General features: G+C 53.0%; 1 protein-coding gene across 1 annotated transcript; it reads left to right on the plus strand.

Annotated features, from left to right (window-relative positions):
* Nucleotides 1-1,077: 1,077 nt before the first annotated feature.
* Nucleotides 1,078-12,495, plus strand: LOC311514110 (uncharacterized protein). The gene is made up of 6 exons (XM_084616495.1): nt 1,078-1,221; nt 4,708-4,794; nt 5,342-5,459; nt 5,994-6,107; nt 6,751-6,837; nt 7,590-12,495. Exons 3-6 carry the CDS (start codon nt 5,426-5,428, stop codon nt 9,041-9,043), a joined length of 1,689 nt encoding a protein of 562 aa, XP_084472621.1. The 5' UTR covers nt 1,078-1,221; nt 4,708-4,794; nt 5,342-5,425; the 3' UTR covers nt 9,044-12,495.
* The last annotated feature ends 3,156 nt before the right edge of the window (nt 12,496-15,651 follow it).

Here is a 15,651-nt window from a genome sequence, read left to right on the forward strand (position 1 = left end):
AGGCAACTCCCATCTTTTCATGTACTGCCGAATACATCTTCCTACTGTATTTTCCACTCCATGCATCTGATGAAGTGGGTTCTAGCCGATGAAAGCTTATGCCCGAATAAATTTGTTAGTCTCAAAGGTGCCACAAGGACTCCTTGTTGTTTTTGCTAGCAGCTACTGACTTGTGCATATTTTCAATCAGTATTTGCTATGAAAATGCAAATGGAACAAGCACACTGGCTTTCCTCTGCCCGGTGTCGACAAAGGTAAATGATGAAGTGCGGAGAGTGACCAGAGTCATAAAAATAGCATTTTAAAAAAGAGCAGGAGGACTTGTGGCACCTTAGAGACTAACCAATGTATTTGAGCATGAGCTTTCGTGAGCTAAAATCCACTTCATCAGATGCATACAGTGGAAAATACAGTGGGGAGATTTATATACACAGAGAACATGAAACAATGGGGGTTACCATACACACTGTAATGAGAGTGATCAGGTAAGGTGAGCTACTACCAGCAGGAGAGGAAAAAAAACCCTTTTGTAGTGATAATCAAGGTGGGCCCTTTCCAGCAGTTGACAAGAAGGGCTGAGGAAGAGTGAGGAGTGGGAGAGGGGGGGATAAACATGGGGAAATAGTTTTACTTTGCGTAATGACCCCTCCAGGCCTATTGAAGCTGAAGTTAATTACATCCCGTTTGCAAATTAATTCCAATTCAGCAGTCTCTGGCTGGAGTCTGTTTTTGAAGGTTTTTTTGTTGAAGAATGGCCACTTTTCGGCCTGTAATCCAGTGGCCAGCACTCCAGCTGAAGCTGGCAAGGCAGGGAGCCTTTCAGGGAATCCAGCATTGGAGAAATGTGGGATCTGCTCGGAGACTTTTCTGCAGACCCAGAAGCTGAGAAGAGAGAGTCCTTCAAACACCCCAGGTGTGAGCTACAGAACTAGGCGAGGGTTTTGGGGTTTTTTTGGGGGGAGTTGGGGGGGGAGCATGTCAGGCACAGGGGGCCTCGGCCCCAAGCCCTGCGCAAGGGGCCAAGCTGCGGCGGCGAGATCGCTAGGACCCAGGAGCAGCGCGCTGGGGTCGCTGCCCCCTCGGCAGCAGGAAGTGAATCGGCCTCGCTCCGCAGTGACTCCGGAGCGCGGGGCTGCAGCCGGGAGAGGGGCCGCTGCAGCCGGGACAGTCTCCAGCCCGGCCGGGACCCCCCCTCCCCGGCCCTGCTCCTGGGGGGGGAAGGTGAGAGAGACCCCCCCACACACCCCCCGGGCTGCAGGGATCCCTGTGCCCAGGAGGGCGGCCGCCAGCCCCAGTGTGGGCGGGGGGCTGGGATGGGGGAGATGTGGGGGGAAGGGGGGCTGGTATAGGGGGAGGGGAAGGGTGGACTGGGCTGGTATAGGGCGAGGGGATGGGGGAGATGGGAGGCTGGGATAAGGGAAGGGGAGGGGAAGGGGGAGGGGGAGCTGGGATAGGGGGAGGGGGAGGAGATGTGGGGGAAGGGGGAGATGGGATGGGGGAGATAGGGGGCTGGGGAAGGGGGGAGGGGGGCTGGGATGGGGGAGATGGGAGGCTGGGATAGGGGGAGGGGGAGGAGATGTGTGGGAAGGGGGAGGTGGGGTTGGGGAAGGGGGGATAGGGGGTGGGGGGGATGGGATGGGGGGCTGGGGAAGGGGGGATAGGGGGTGGGGAGATGGGGGGCTGGGATGGGGAGGGGATGGGGGAGATGGGGAAGGGGGAGATGAGGTGGGGAGATGGGGAAGGGGGGATAGGGGGTGGGGAGATGGGGGGGCTGGGATGGGGAGGGGATGGGGGAGATGGGGGGCTGGGGAAGGGGGGAGGGGTGGCTGGGGTGGGGAGGGGATGGGGGAGATGGGATAGGAGGAGGGGATGGGGGGGCTGGAGGGACCATGGCAGAACAAGGGGAGGCTGGCTGGCGAAGGGAGAGCCGGAGGGGAGGGATAAGGGGAAGGGGTGGTGAGAGATACAGGGGCAGCTGCCTCGCCCCATGGAGTGGGAGAGGGGGTGGGCTGGAGGTGCTGTCCCTCCCAAGCCATTGCCGATTCCTCCCTCCCCCCGAAATGGTAACATGAGCCTTGCAAGTGGGGGGCAGGGGATTTCCCTGAAGGGGTGCGAATTTACACAGCAAATATCCACACTCCCTCCCTCCCGCATTCTGCGCTCAATTTAATGTTTTGTTTCAAGACCATCGTTATTTGGCCGGGGAGGGGGAGTGACTCGTGGGCTGACCGGGTGCTGGTCTGAATTCTGTGCAGGATTCGGTGTCACTCCAAAGTCACCGCTCGCCATAGCCGGCAAGGAGTGGAATTGGGGGTTGGTTCGGGTTCAGTGTTCGGTTCTGGTTCAAGATGCCCGAAAATGATTCAGTTACCAGGCAGCGCCGGGGGCGGGGGGGTGCGACGGGGAGGGTAGGAGCAGGTCCTGCAGCTTCCTTCAGTGGGGAACTGATTTGGGGGCCCGAGGCCTGTGTCAAGTGGGGCATTCAGAAGGAGGAGCTGCCCCAGGGGCTGGGGATGGGTGGGAGGAGGCCTGTCTAAGCAGGAGAAAAGTTGGGCAGGCAGTCCCTCTCCCCCTGGAATCGAAGAGTTATTGTTAACTTCTGGGACCAGGAGCCCCCCCACTTCCCTCTCTGCTCCTAGGGTCTCTCTCCTCTTCTCCTTCTACTGGGGCAGGCTGCTCTGGGAGCAATCGCCTGCCTGGGTGTTCTAGATAATGAAGGAAAGAGCAGAGAAGGTTTAATTTTATTTGATCAGATATTGAGCTTAAAAACTGCTGAAACTTTATTGTAACTGGCCACCAGTTTTCCCCCAGTTCAGGTCAGAGTCAGCTTCACTGAGTAAGAGAAAAATGATGGATCAAGTCTGGCTCCTGCTCAGTTAAAAAATACCAGTTCAGACTGGTTCTGGTTCGGTTCTGATGTGAGTCCAGGCGGGCAAATGAAATCTGCAGCTGCCGAACTGCCCCTGGGGGCTGCCGGGGCAGCCCAGTGGGGTGTCTGTGTCTCTCTCTGCTCGTGATGTTAGCACCCCTACAGTTGAGTTTTCTGGGTCAGACGCTTCTGCCTCCTACATCGTGATCTGGGAGCCCAGACGGAGCAGCTGCTGCTCCCCCAGCGGGGTCTGTGCTGGGGAAAGACCTTCATTAAAGCCCCCTCTGTGCCCAGCCCAGGTGGGGACTTTCCCCCATGGCTGGAATTGGCCCCGGGCTCTGCCCGCACCAGCCCTGAGGCAGAGCCTCCAGATGATGGGGAGAGAACTGGGGACCGGCAGGAAAGTGACTTTGCACAAGGGCCCCCTTTCAGGGACCAGCTGGTGAGTTTGTACCAGAGGGGAAGGGGCTCCCCATCTGTCTGCGGGTCCCAGAGCTGTTGCCCTCAGTGATACAGCCAGACTCACGCTGGAGAGCAAATGCGCATGGGCACAGGACAGTCCCCAGTTCTCCCAGGCAGAGCGGAGCGGGAAGGAGACCGAAAGGGGAAGGGTGACACCGAAACGGGCAGCAGGAACAAGAAGTAGAGAGAGAGGTTCCCAGTTCCCCAACCTGCCCAGATCCATTCACTGCGGCACCCGGGGCAGATTGAGTGTCCTGGGAACAAGGTGAGGCGCAGAGAGAGGAAAGGCCATTTCCTGACCCTGTCAAGTCATGGCACTGCTGGGCGGATGCGCTGCCTGGCGGACAATAAGAACAGAAGAAAGGCCACGCTGGGTCAGACCAATGGTCGGTCTAGCCCTGTATCCTGCCCTCTGACAGTGGCCAATGGCAGGTGCTTCAGAGGGAATGAACAGAGCAGGCAATCATGGAGTGATCTCATCGTTCTCTCTTCGCTTCTAGCAGTCAGAGTCTAGGGACACCCAGAGCATGGGGTTGCATCCCTGCCCATCCTGGCTAATAGCCATTGATGGACCAATCCGCCATGAATTTATCTAGTTCTTTTTTATACCCTGTTATAGTCTTGGCTTTCACAACATCCTCTGGCAAGGAGTTCCACAGGTTGACTGTGCAGTGTGTGAAGAAATACTTCCTTTTGTTTGTTTTAAAGCTGCTGTCTATTAATTTCATTTGGTGAGCCCTAGTTCTTGTGTTATGAGAAGGAGTAAACACCACTTCCTTATCTACTTTCTCTACACCAGCCATGATTTTATAGACCTCTGTCATATCTCCCCTTAGCCGTCTCTTTTCCAAGCTGAAAAGTCCCAGTCTTATTAATCTCTCCTTATACGGAAGCCGTTCCATACACCTCATCATTTGTGTTGCCCTTTTCTGAACTTTTCCCAGTTCCAATATATCAGTGTCAGGGGGAATCCTCCAAAGTGGCTCTTTTGATTCTGCTCTTTTCTAGCATTTGTCTCAGAGCCTCTGTCCCTGGGAGGGTTTAAAAGTGCCTCGGTGGGTCCAGTCCTGGCGGGAGGGGCCGGGTCTGTCTTGTAATGAAGGGCTAGAGAAGCATTTCAGTGGCTGCTGTCGGCATAAGATCCCCACCCCGGCGAAAGGCAGTGGCTGTGTCGGTGGGAGAAGCTCTCCTGAGCAACGTCAATTATGCCCAAGTAAGCCGGAGTGTAGGCCAAGCCAAAGTGACTGAGGGTTTTCCCACTGTGGCAAGAGTCTAGAGTGTCCTTCTGCAGGGAGAGACCCTGGAGGGGAATCGGGGTGTCACATGGACTAACGCCCCTTCTGAAACCTCCCCGATTGTCCCTCTCACCCTGACAGGCTGAAGAATCACGTCCGCTTTTCGCTGCAGGTCGTCCCATCTTCCAGGAGACGAGGAAGAGAACTGGCTGCGGTGTAGCCCGCTCAGGTAGGGGATTTTCAGGGAGCTCTGTCTGTGTGTGTGTGGTTTGTAGAGGGGAGAGGCAGGAAATATACAGGGTGAGGCAGGGAGGGGACAGGATGTGATAAATCTGCTGGGGCATGTTCACCGTGGGCCTCGTTTTCTGAACAGGCCCATTGGGAGGGCGTGACCATCCACCCATTTCTGAAAGAGGAAAGGCCCCATGGACAGGGCTGGGAAAACTGACCAGATTCTCAGTGCTGGAGCCTGGACCCACTAGCCAGAGGCTACCGTGGAATATGAAGGTGCTGGGATTCCTGTCCCTGTCCCCTGCTTGGAGCTCTGCTTCCCATATCAGCCTGTGGCTAGCAGGTGTGTGGTAAATGAGAAGACGCTGCTCTCCTCCATCTGCTGGGAGGGACAAGGGGCTCTCACCTTCTCTGCTCCGGAAGCCACCTGGCTCCTCTGAGCAGGGTGGGAGTGGGATTCTGCTTCTCCGGCCCTCCTCCATCGTGACTAGTGGGATTGTGGCCGGGGCAGCTGGCACTGAGTGGAGGAACTGATGTTGTTTCTGACACTGGTGACTTTTTGTGTGTATTTCACCGAGGGGAGGGGGCTCTGTTGGACCCCAATCAGGGAGCCCTCTACAGGGACGTCATGCAGGAGAACTATGAGACTGTGACCTCGCTTGGTAAGGATTCCTGTCCCCTCATTTATTGAAAGCCGTTGGGTCAGCATTTCTGAATCCGGTCAGGTTTTTCCCTGCTTGGTTAGATTGTAGGAGGGTCGCAATGTCCACAGCTCTAGTGCGAGTGCATCTCCATTCCCCTTTCAAGGGAACGGGGAGTCAGAAACCTAATGGACATGCTAATTCAACCCCATCTCCAGCTTTCAAGGGGCCAGAAGCACGGTATTGTCCTGCCTGTATAATTTCTCCTTTACCTTCCTTCTTGGGACTAGCTCCATCCGTGGCGAGGGCTCTAGGTTCTGCAGGCTTGCAAACAGGCAGGAATTTAACACCCGAGCCATGTGTGTTGTGTGTCCATAAGTCCCCCAGAGCACACAGATCTGGAGAACTCCTAGTGAGGTCATAACAACACCCCTGCAGACCCCAAGGGGTCTGAGTTATTCTAATCCCATGTAAGGTCAGGCTAAACTCGGGAATGTTCCTCGTGACAAATCGTCCACCAAGACTCCATGCAGCTTGATTTCCCCCGCTGCGCAGGATTTCCCATTCCCAAACCTGACCTGATCGCCCGGCTGGAAGGAGGGGAAGAGCCGTGGGTCCCAGATTTCCAGGCCTCCAAGAAGAGAGAGCTCCTGAGAGGCACCCACACAGGTGAGGGGTCAGGGAAACTGACACAGAAAGCATCCGGGACTCCCCAAAATGTGCCATGAGCAAGCGCCTCAGTTCTGCCCCATCTCACCCAGGTCAGGGCTGCAGTCAGAGGTGGCGTATCATCACGGCAAATATCAGTCCCGGCTTCCCATCCACCCTGTTAGCTGTCAGGAATCTTCTCCCTGACTTTACTTCCCTGGAAGTGTTACACCCACATAACTGCCGGTGTTGACAGCGGTATGTCAGCGGGAGAGTTTCTCCTATTGGCTTAGCTACCGCCGCCCACCAGGGCTGGAAGAAGGTCTCGTCTACACTACAGGGTTTTGTTGGCGCAAGTGATGCCGACATACAGCCACCGCTGTAATTAAACCGCTGTGGCAGGTCCACACTGTGATCCTGGTGTCGGCAGAGCGCATCCAGGCTAGCCGCTCTTGGATGGCCACAGAGAGCAGTGCATTGTGGGTCGCTATCCCACTGTGCGACTGGCCGCAGGGTGCTTTGGGAAGGGCTTGCAATGGCTCATGGGACAGGTAGCGTGTCACACGATGAAGGCTTCATCCTACTACACTAGGACCTCAGCGTCATGGAGACCTCGGGAACGGGGGTTGTTGCTAACTCTGAAATGTTTGTCACCCTGAACAAGATGTTATGGGATGCTCCTCAGGGCAGACGGCTTGGAGCAGGGGCTCACAGCTGTGCCTGCGAACCTCAGCGTCTTCACCTCCTACCTGTAAGTGGCTGCCCCATGTGTGGCGAGCAGGGGGTAGGGGTGGGGACAGGCAGCCCAGATGTGCCTGCCTTTAAGATGCAATGCAGGCAAAGTACTGGATTTTCTGGGGTTTGTTTTTTTGTTTTGTCTCCACGGCTGCGGACTTCCAGTTCCACACGGTGTCCGGTTGACTGGTCAGTCTGTAACTCCGGTGTTTGTATCTACTGTAGATTTTGCCAGCCGCTTGTCAACGGAAGTGTGGGTGTGGGGGGCAGGGGAGCAGTGGAGAGTGTGTGACAGGGAGCGAGTGTGTGTGGGAGGAGAGACAGAGACACTCTGTGTGTGTCTGTGTGTGTCGGGGGAGGGTGTGCGTTCCTCCCCTCCCGCCCGAACGCTTCCGGGAGCTTTGAAAGGGGCGGGGACGCATGTCTGCGTAGCTGGATGCCGGGCAGCAGAGTTCAAACCAGCGATCCGAGCGGTCACAGCGGGCAACAGGGCAGACTTCCTGAAGGCCCGTTACGGCGACATAACGAACGTACTGTCTGCACTGATGCTGTGTCTCTCTATCTTTGCCGCACAAAGCCCTCTGCCTCTCGTCAAGGTGTGTGTGTGTGGGGGGGCGGTTTGTCACCAAAACGGGAGAGTTTTGCTGCCAGAAGTAGCATTGTAGTGTGTACCCCTCCATTGTTTTGTCAACAAGAGTTGCCTTTTGCCGGCAAAACTGGAGAGCACAGACAATGACTCCTGTCTGGATTGTCTCTCTCTCCCGGCAGGTGATGAGCGTGGGAGGGAGAACAAGGAGGAGAATCAACAGCAGAAAGGTCCTGGGAAAGTGGAACCACAGGGGACGTTTTTGAGAAGAGCTGCAGGGAGTTTTTCCCAGTGCTTGAAACAGGGAAAAGCCTGGGGAAATCAGGGCAGGGCAGGGAAGCAGCTGGAAAACCATCCAAGGAAGAAGCCAGATGAATCCATTCCATGTGAGGGAGGATGCGTGGATCCCAAGGAAACCACAGCTCAGCAGACAAATCACAAGGAAGAAAAACCCTACAAATGTCTTGACTGCGGGAAAAGATTCAGTGTGAGAACAAGCCTCACTACGCATTGGAAAATCCATACAGGAGATAAACCCTACAAATGTTTGGACTGCGGGAAAAGTTTCCATCAGAGCTCACACCTTATTACACATCAAAGACTGCACATGGGAGAAAGACCCTATAGATGCCTTGAGTGTGGGAAAAGTTTTAATGAAAGTTCATCTCTTACTAAACATGGGAGAATCCACACAGGAGAAAGACCCTACAAATGCCTTGAGTGTGGGAAAAGATTCAGTTTCAAATCAGCCCTTAATGCGCACCAGAGAACCCACACGGGAGAGAAACCCTATAAATGTTTGGTCTGTGGGAAAACCTTCAGTGAGAGCTCACATCTTATTAACCATGGAAGAGTGCACACGGGAGAGAAACCCCATAAATGCTTGGAATGTGGGAAAAGCTTTCGTAAGAGGTCGTCCCTTATTACACACCAGAGACTGCACACAGGAGAGAGACCATATAAATGCCTGGAGTGTGGGAAAGATTTTAGTGAGCGATCAGTCCTTCTTACACACAAGAGAACCCACACAGGAGAGAAACCCTATAAATGCTTGGACTGTGGGAAAAGCTTCAGTCAAAGGTCACATCTTATTAACCATGGGAGAATCCACACGGGAGAAAAACCCTTCAAATGCTTGGAATGCGAGAAAAGCTTTAGTCAGAAATCATCCCTTATTACACATCAGAGACTGCACACAGGAGAGAGACCATATAGATGCCTTGAGTGTGGGAAAGGATTCAATGAGCGATCATCCCTTCTTACACACAAGAGAACCCACACGGGAGAGAATCCCTATAAATGCCTTGAGTGTGGGAAAAGTTTCATTCAGCCATCCAACCTTATTACGCATCAGAGAATGCACACAAGTGACAAACCCCATAAATGCTTGGAGTGTGGGAAAAGCTTCAGTCACAACTCCTACCTTACTAGACACCAGAAAATCCATACAGGAGAAAGACCATATAAATGCTTGGACTGTGGAAGAAGTTTTGCTCACAATTCAGGCCTTACTGTGCATCAGAGAATCCACACTGCAGAGAAGCCCTATCTATGCTTGGAGTGTGGGAAAAACTTCAGCCACAAATCAAATCTTACTAGACATCAGACAATCCACCTGGGAGGAAAGACCATATAAATGCCTAGACTGTGGGAAACGTTTCATTTAGACATCAACCCTTGTTACACGCCAGAGAATACTCACTGGAGAGAGACCCCACAAGTGCTTGGACTATGGGAAAAGTTTCATTCAGATCTCACACCTTATTAGACACCAGAGAATTCAGGGCCGTCCTTAGGCATACGTAGGGAACCTGAAAATTTGGGGCACCCCTGGGTCTTAGTGTCCACCCATCTGCCTCTTCCTATCCCTGTTCTGACCCTCCCTGCAGGCACCCACCACAGCTGGCTGCTGCAGCCTGGTGAGTCTTCCTCTGGAGGGGATCTAGTAACTTAAAAGTGAAAAAGCCTCCAGCCTGCCAGACCTATTAGCACAACACTGAAACTGTTAAAGACCCACTCAAGGGGTAATGAAGCCATTTAACAGGCATTTGCCAACCCCCAGGTATATACGGTCAGTTTCTGAATTTACTGACCAAAACAGTTGTGCATGACTGTAATATTTACTCAGAACATGTCAGTCTACAGGACCTTAGTTTAAAATTTGACTTAAAAATATTTCATTAGTGTGTTGGTGAAGTTTATAAAATCACATCTCTAAAAAATCCTTGCAGAGATTTTTAGATGCACAATCTCAGTATTCATCTTTAGCCTTAAATGCTTGGATCTTCAGACATATAGTTTTTTAAATAAATCCTTCAAAAGACCCCCCTTATCTAAAATATGCATGCGAGCCCGGGCTGCCGTTGGGCATCAGGGGACCAATTTAATAATACTGCATAGGGCCCCATAAATCCTAAGGGCGGCCCTGAGAGAATTCATACCGGAGATAAACCTGATAAATCCTCCACTGTAGGAAAAGTTTCATTGAGAGAACAAACGTTATTAGACGTCACAGAATCCACAAAGGCTATAAATTTCATAAACGCCTCAACTGTGGGGAAAGCTTCAGTAAGAGCTTACCAAACATCAGAGAATCCTCAAGGGTGAGATACCCTAGGAACAGCTTGACTAGATTCAGTCTGAGTTCACACATCAGTGATCCACACAACAGAGAGACCTTGAATGGGCAAAGCTTCTAGGCTGCCCCTGTTGTTCCAGGCATCAGCAAATCCACACGGGGAAGAAAGCTCTCAGATGTCCTCAGGGTGGAAAATGGTCCAAGTGGAGCTAACACGGAATTGGACAGCGGAGACTCCTCCACACAGTAGGGAAGTTCTCTCGGTGCCTTACTAGTGCTGGCCATAGTAATAAATCCATTTCCTACTTCCCCCACACACCAGGGGCATTTGGCTCCCAAGGATCCAGCTGCCCATCTCTGGGGTGAGGATACAGCGGTAGCTGTTTCAGCAAGCCCCAGGCAGAGGAGGGGAAGCCCCGATCAGGCCCTCCTCCCTGCACCAGCCCTGGCTGCTGAGCTGATGGGCCACAGGTGGGGTAAGGGGGAGAGAGAGAAACTCCTCCAGATGCTCCCTCTGCCTTGCTGAACTTCCCCCCCCTCTCCCTGCCCTTCCCAGACAGGCTCCCCCTTCCATGGAGATTAGGAGAAGGACACTTGGGCCAGGCCTGACCTTCACTCTATAGACACCTGTCTCACTCCCCTCCCTGTCTTCCACCAGTCCCTGGGCTGGGCTCCCCCATGTACCTGGAGCTATTTCATGCAGATTAAGTGTCCCTGGGGGCTGGCAACTCCTCCCCTCCCCAAATCGCCCAGGGTGCTGGGTTCTGGGGGATCAGATACTGAGGGACCAGGAGGATGGGTTTTGTGGAGGAAACTGGGGATTGAAGAGTTGGGGCGGCTAGAACTAGGAAGCACGGGGAACTGGGTGCTGGGGCTATCGAGTGTTTGGGGACTGTGGGATAAGAAGAGAGGGAGAACACGGGGTATAGAGAAGTACCGCTTCTTAACATTCATTCCCTCGGTACCTTTGTGATGGGTTTTCCCAGGGTACAGCCTGGAACTGGGGTCCTGCTGAGCCCTCTGGCATACCAGTCTGGGCTCCCTGACTCCCTAAGAAAGAGAGATTTAAAATCATTATAAGTAGTGAGCATATAGATCAAAGCAGATTACCGTAAGGAACAAAACAAAACACAACCTAAGCCCTATAAACTCGACAGGATTTGAATCAAGCAGCGTCTCGCCCTGTTAGCGGACAGAGGCAGGAATTCTGTCCCGCCTGGGACCCCCTTCCCCACTTCAGTCTTTGTTCCTGACGTGTTTTCCGGTGTCGAGTTGTAGGGGGAGAGAGGCCCAGTGGTGATGTCACTTCCCCCTTTTATAGCTTCTTGCAGGTGGCGCGAACTTCTTTGTTTCAAGCCAAGCCCCCAGCAGGAGTCTGTGGAAAAGTACAGCAACAAGATGGAGGCCAGTATCCCATGATCTAGTCACATGCCCTTGCAAGCTTCCATGAGTTCTCGCAGCCATTACTCATACCCTGACTGAAGTGTCCACACGACAGATCATCCGGTCAGGATAAGCTTTTCCCATGGCCCGTTGTTTTTGCCGATGGGCCAGTCAACTGGAATAGGCCTTTCACAATGTGCTGACTAGACTGGAGGTGGAGTATTTTGTGTTTCCCAGGAGCAAACACATTTGAAATACAGATGCATAGTCAGCATTTATAACTCCAGCTACAACGATACAAGCATGCTCAAATAAATTGGTTAGTCTCTAAGGTGCCACAAGTCCTCCTTTTCTTTTTGCGACCTTCTCCCTGGCCCCTCCGCAATCAGAAAGCGCCACTGAGTGGGACTGACTCCCACAGGACCTTTTGTGGGAGGCCCAGAGATCCCACCTCTGTCTCCTCAGCGTCAGCCTCGGAAGTTCTCTCTCGGGTAGGAAACGTGGTTGGGATTAGCCAGCGCATCCTTGTGACCCTCCAGCAGATTTCCTCGTGTAAACTGACCCTGACAGTATCTTATCTGTCCTGATCCCCCCATTAGCAGAGTGATTGCTAGTCCCTGAGTTCCCCCTTTGGGGCCAGATTGTCTCATTCCCAGATAGTCTCACATTGCTCCAGGCCATTTATTGTTTGTACATTTTCTGCCTTATGGGCCAGAATTAACTAGATGCTAGAATAGCGGAAGCTGGGCCAGTAAAAAGTGGTGTTTTACCTCCTGTGCTCTTTGAAGGCGATGGGGTGAGTCTGAGGGATGCTTAGGAACCACAGTTTGATTTCTCTGATCCTTAGTTAGACTCCTGAGGGTTGGAGAAGAAAGTGTCACAGACCTGGGAGCGGGCAGGGGAATCCTAATAGACCTCAAGGCACAGTGTGACCTGTCCGACCTTATAGCCCCTGTTTCCCTCTATTGGTAAAATGGTTTCTGGGCTTCTTCCAGGCGAGTCCAGATTTACTTATTTTTTGTCTTTCTTTCTCTTTCTTTTATTATAATAATGCGAAAACTTTTGTAACTAATACAACCAAATAATGAGGCCAGAAGTAAAGCAGGTTTAGCCACTTCAGAAGAAAATGGGTACATTTATTTTCCTGATTTTGAATCTTAAAAGACTCTCTGAGATTTCCCTTTATGAATGTGAAAGTGTTTTATAGCCCACCCTGCATTGTGGGTTTTCTCTCTTTGTGAGGGCCATTTGATCACATACTTCGATATTCACTTAGTGTGACAGGAGGTAGATCAGATTTAGTGAGGACCTCACAAGACAAGTGATCATTTGCCACAATAGCCTGTTTAAATTTTATTTTAACCTTTGTCTAACCCTTTGTCTTGAGATTTTTTGTGTTGTTTGAATACTGACAATGATCAATATCTCTCAGCCCAAACTCTCAGGGTGAGATACTCCGAGAGGCCGAGACTGAAACAGGGAAGGAGGTTACTGCCCGAATGATCCCTGCAGTGATGTGAGATACTGTCAGGAGAGGGAGAGGGCGGGAGATGGGGGAACAGAGCTGGGAAACTCCTGCGTTTGCGATCAGAGCAAGGCAGCCGAGGCTGAGAACTGTGAACTCCCTGCATCAGAGCCAGAGACAGACAGGAATTGGCCTGAGAGTGTCGTGTGAAGCTGCCCCTGAGCTCCAAAGGGCCATGAACGACACCCCAAGAAGAATGATGCGGGGAGGGGGCAGCGTCTCCCTATTATGAGATGACAAGGTTGGGCACAGGCAGGACGGGAGCCGGGGATGTCAGCAGACCTGGCCAGCCTTGAACCCAGGCTGACCCCCATCATTGAGGCCAGAGGGAGAGAAGGAGCCTGACAGCCCAGCTGGTCACCCCTTCCCCATCTATCACAGTGTCCTGTGTGGGGATGACAGAGACTGTCTCTGCCCCACTCACCCCACAGTCATCCCTCCAACCAGAGCTCTTGGGGTTCCCTGCTCTCGAGGTGTTTGCTTTTGTGCCTGGCTCCCAGTGTCTCTCATGGCTCCTCGGCCCTTCTCTACCCATTTACAAACGTTGCTGGTTCATGCAGGCGTTGGGCGCGGCCAGGCGCTGGACTGGGGGTGAAAAGTCCCGCGTTGGGCTGGGCTGGGGCTGGGGAAAGGAGTCTGCCTTTGTTCGGCCTTTGAAATAAAATAGAATTTAGTTTCTCCCACTCCCAGTGTCCTGTGTTTTGCATTAAATGCCTACCCACTCCAGAGCTAAGGTTAAAGGTAAAAGCAATGCAAACATGGTCTGGGATGGAACTACGCAGCGAGGTCACCCAAACAACCGCATCCCTGCATGCATCTGATGAAGTGGGCTTTAGCCCACGAAAGCTTAGGCTCAAATAAGTTTGTTAGTCTCTAAGGGGCCACAAGCAGTCCTCGTTCTTTTTGCTGATCCCTGTCATAGGCTCCTCAAACTTCCCATAGAGACAAAACTCACTCAACTCTTGTGCCTTCCCCCTGAGCCCAGCCCAAACCAGGAAGAGTCTGACTGGGTTCACAGGCTCATTCACCTCTTCCTCACCCTGGTGTAAACCAGACGTAATCCCACTGGAACCCCTTGTTCTGTCTACACCAGTGAGAAGCTGTAGGGTGAGGAGAATCAGACCTGTTAGCAGGAAATATACTCACACACATAGAGAGAGACTCTGACCCCGAGCTGGTTTCTGCTCAAGACCCCTGTCCCCACAACCTTACCGTCTGCCTGATTGCAGGTCGGGCACATTGAAATCAATGGGGCCATTGGCGTAGTATGAGGAAAGGCGTGTACAATTTGGCAGGGTTGGGAATTGAGAGCGCTAGGCTGGGGAGTTTCTCTCTGATGATCTTCGGCCTGTTCCTCCGACCACAGCTTTCCCCGTTTCATTCTTGTCTGACTACGCAGGAATTGTTTCTATTGATCCCGGGATTATTTTTAATACCGTAGCGGCTGAGGCTGCACCCAGGCTCGGGGCACGGTCTTGTGTTATACATACACAGCGTGAGACAGCTCCTAAGGGAACGAGCGTCAAGGCTGAATCTACAAAACGAACCAAGTCAGGATTCTGCAGGCGTTGGGAACATCTCTGCGCACTTTTAAACCAGGGTTTCAACTTCTGACGTGTGTGAAAAAAACAGATTTTTCTTTCCCCAAATTACAGCCCTTCCAAGAGTGCAGAACACAGCCCGCGGGAGTGACAAAATTGGCCTCTCCAGCGAGGGTGACCGGATGTCCCGATTTTATAGGGACAGTCCCCGTAATTGGGGCTTTTTCCTACATAGAGGCCTATTACCCCCAGCCCCTGTCTGGATTTTTCACACTTGCTATCTGGTCACCCTGTCTCTAGCCGCAGTCACCCGAGGATCGGAGAGCTTGGAGGATTCCCCTCTGCACAGACCCCTGGTTCATCTCTCTGACCCTGGAGGACTCCCATCGACACCGTCTCCTGGTTCCTGTCTGATGCTGGAGGACTCCCATCTACACAGCTTTCCTCCTGGGTCATCTCTATGAGGGTGGAGAACTCCCATCTGCCCAGCCCTGGCCCCCCACGTCTAGGACCCCTGGAAGCTCCTTCCCCCTCTTCTCCATATGCTCTGTGGCTATTAAAGTTCCTTTTAACTCCTACATATGTCAGTGCGGCGTTCAAAAGAATTCTTTATCTTCCTTCCTTTTCAATTTCCCAGCTGCCCTTGTTGAGGGCAGAGTCCTGGGATTTGCTGCCCCACTTGGCGGGGTCACCCCAGCACCTGCAGGGACCTCACCAGCTTGGGGTTTTGGGGTTTACTAGGAGGAGCCCGTGGGCTCTCTCGGGTGCTGCACGGGACCCTGGACACCCGGGATTCCCCAGTGAGCCCTGCAGCGTGAGACACCCCGCACCGGGACTGGGGGGGTTTCTCTGCCTCACTGTAGGATCCTAGTGTAGACAAGGCTCAGGGTGGTTTCACCCTTGACAGCCACGCTATCGCGCGAGCCAGGGCCCCCGAAACAACGAGGAGTCCGGTGGCACCTTAAAGACGAACAGATTTATTTGGGCCCGAGCTTTCGTGGGTAACCCCCCCCCACTTCTTCAGCTGCAACAAAGCCACCCACGCCCTATTTTGGGGACCACAAATTGGGGACCTAATTTGTGGGAACTTTGACACCCCCCCGTCCCCCCTGGGGGTTCCCCCCCTCCCAGCGCCTCCCCCTTTCTGACCCCCAGCTTCTGCACCCCCTCCCGGAGCCTGCCCTTTGCCCCGCTCCGCCCCGTGTTTTACCCCCCTC

The sequence above is a fragment of the Lepidochelys olivacea genome, assembly GCF_965140295.1.
Source record: "Lepidochelys olivacea isolate rLepOli2 genome assembly, chromosome: 28".
Lineage (NCBI taxonomy): Eukaryota > Metazoa > Chordata > Testudines > Cheloniidae > Lepidochelys > Lepidochelys olivacea.

Coding starts and splice junctions, on each gene's coding strand:
- LOC311514110 (XM_084616495.1), top strand. CDS start 5,426: ATGCAGGAGAACTATGAGACTGTGACCTCGCTTG. Junction 5,460..5,993: donor TGAGACTGTGACCTCGCTTG/GTAAGGATTCCT, acceptor CCCGCTGCGCAG/GATTTCCCATTCCCAAACCT. Junction 6,108..6,750: donor CCTGAGAGGCACCCACACAG/GTGAGGGGTCAG, acceptor ACCCTGAACAAG/ATGTTATGGGATGCTCCTCA.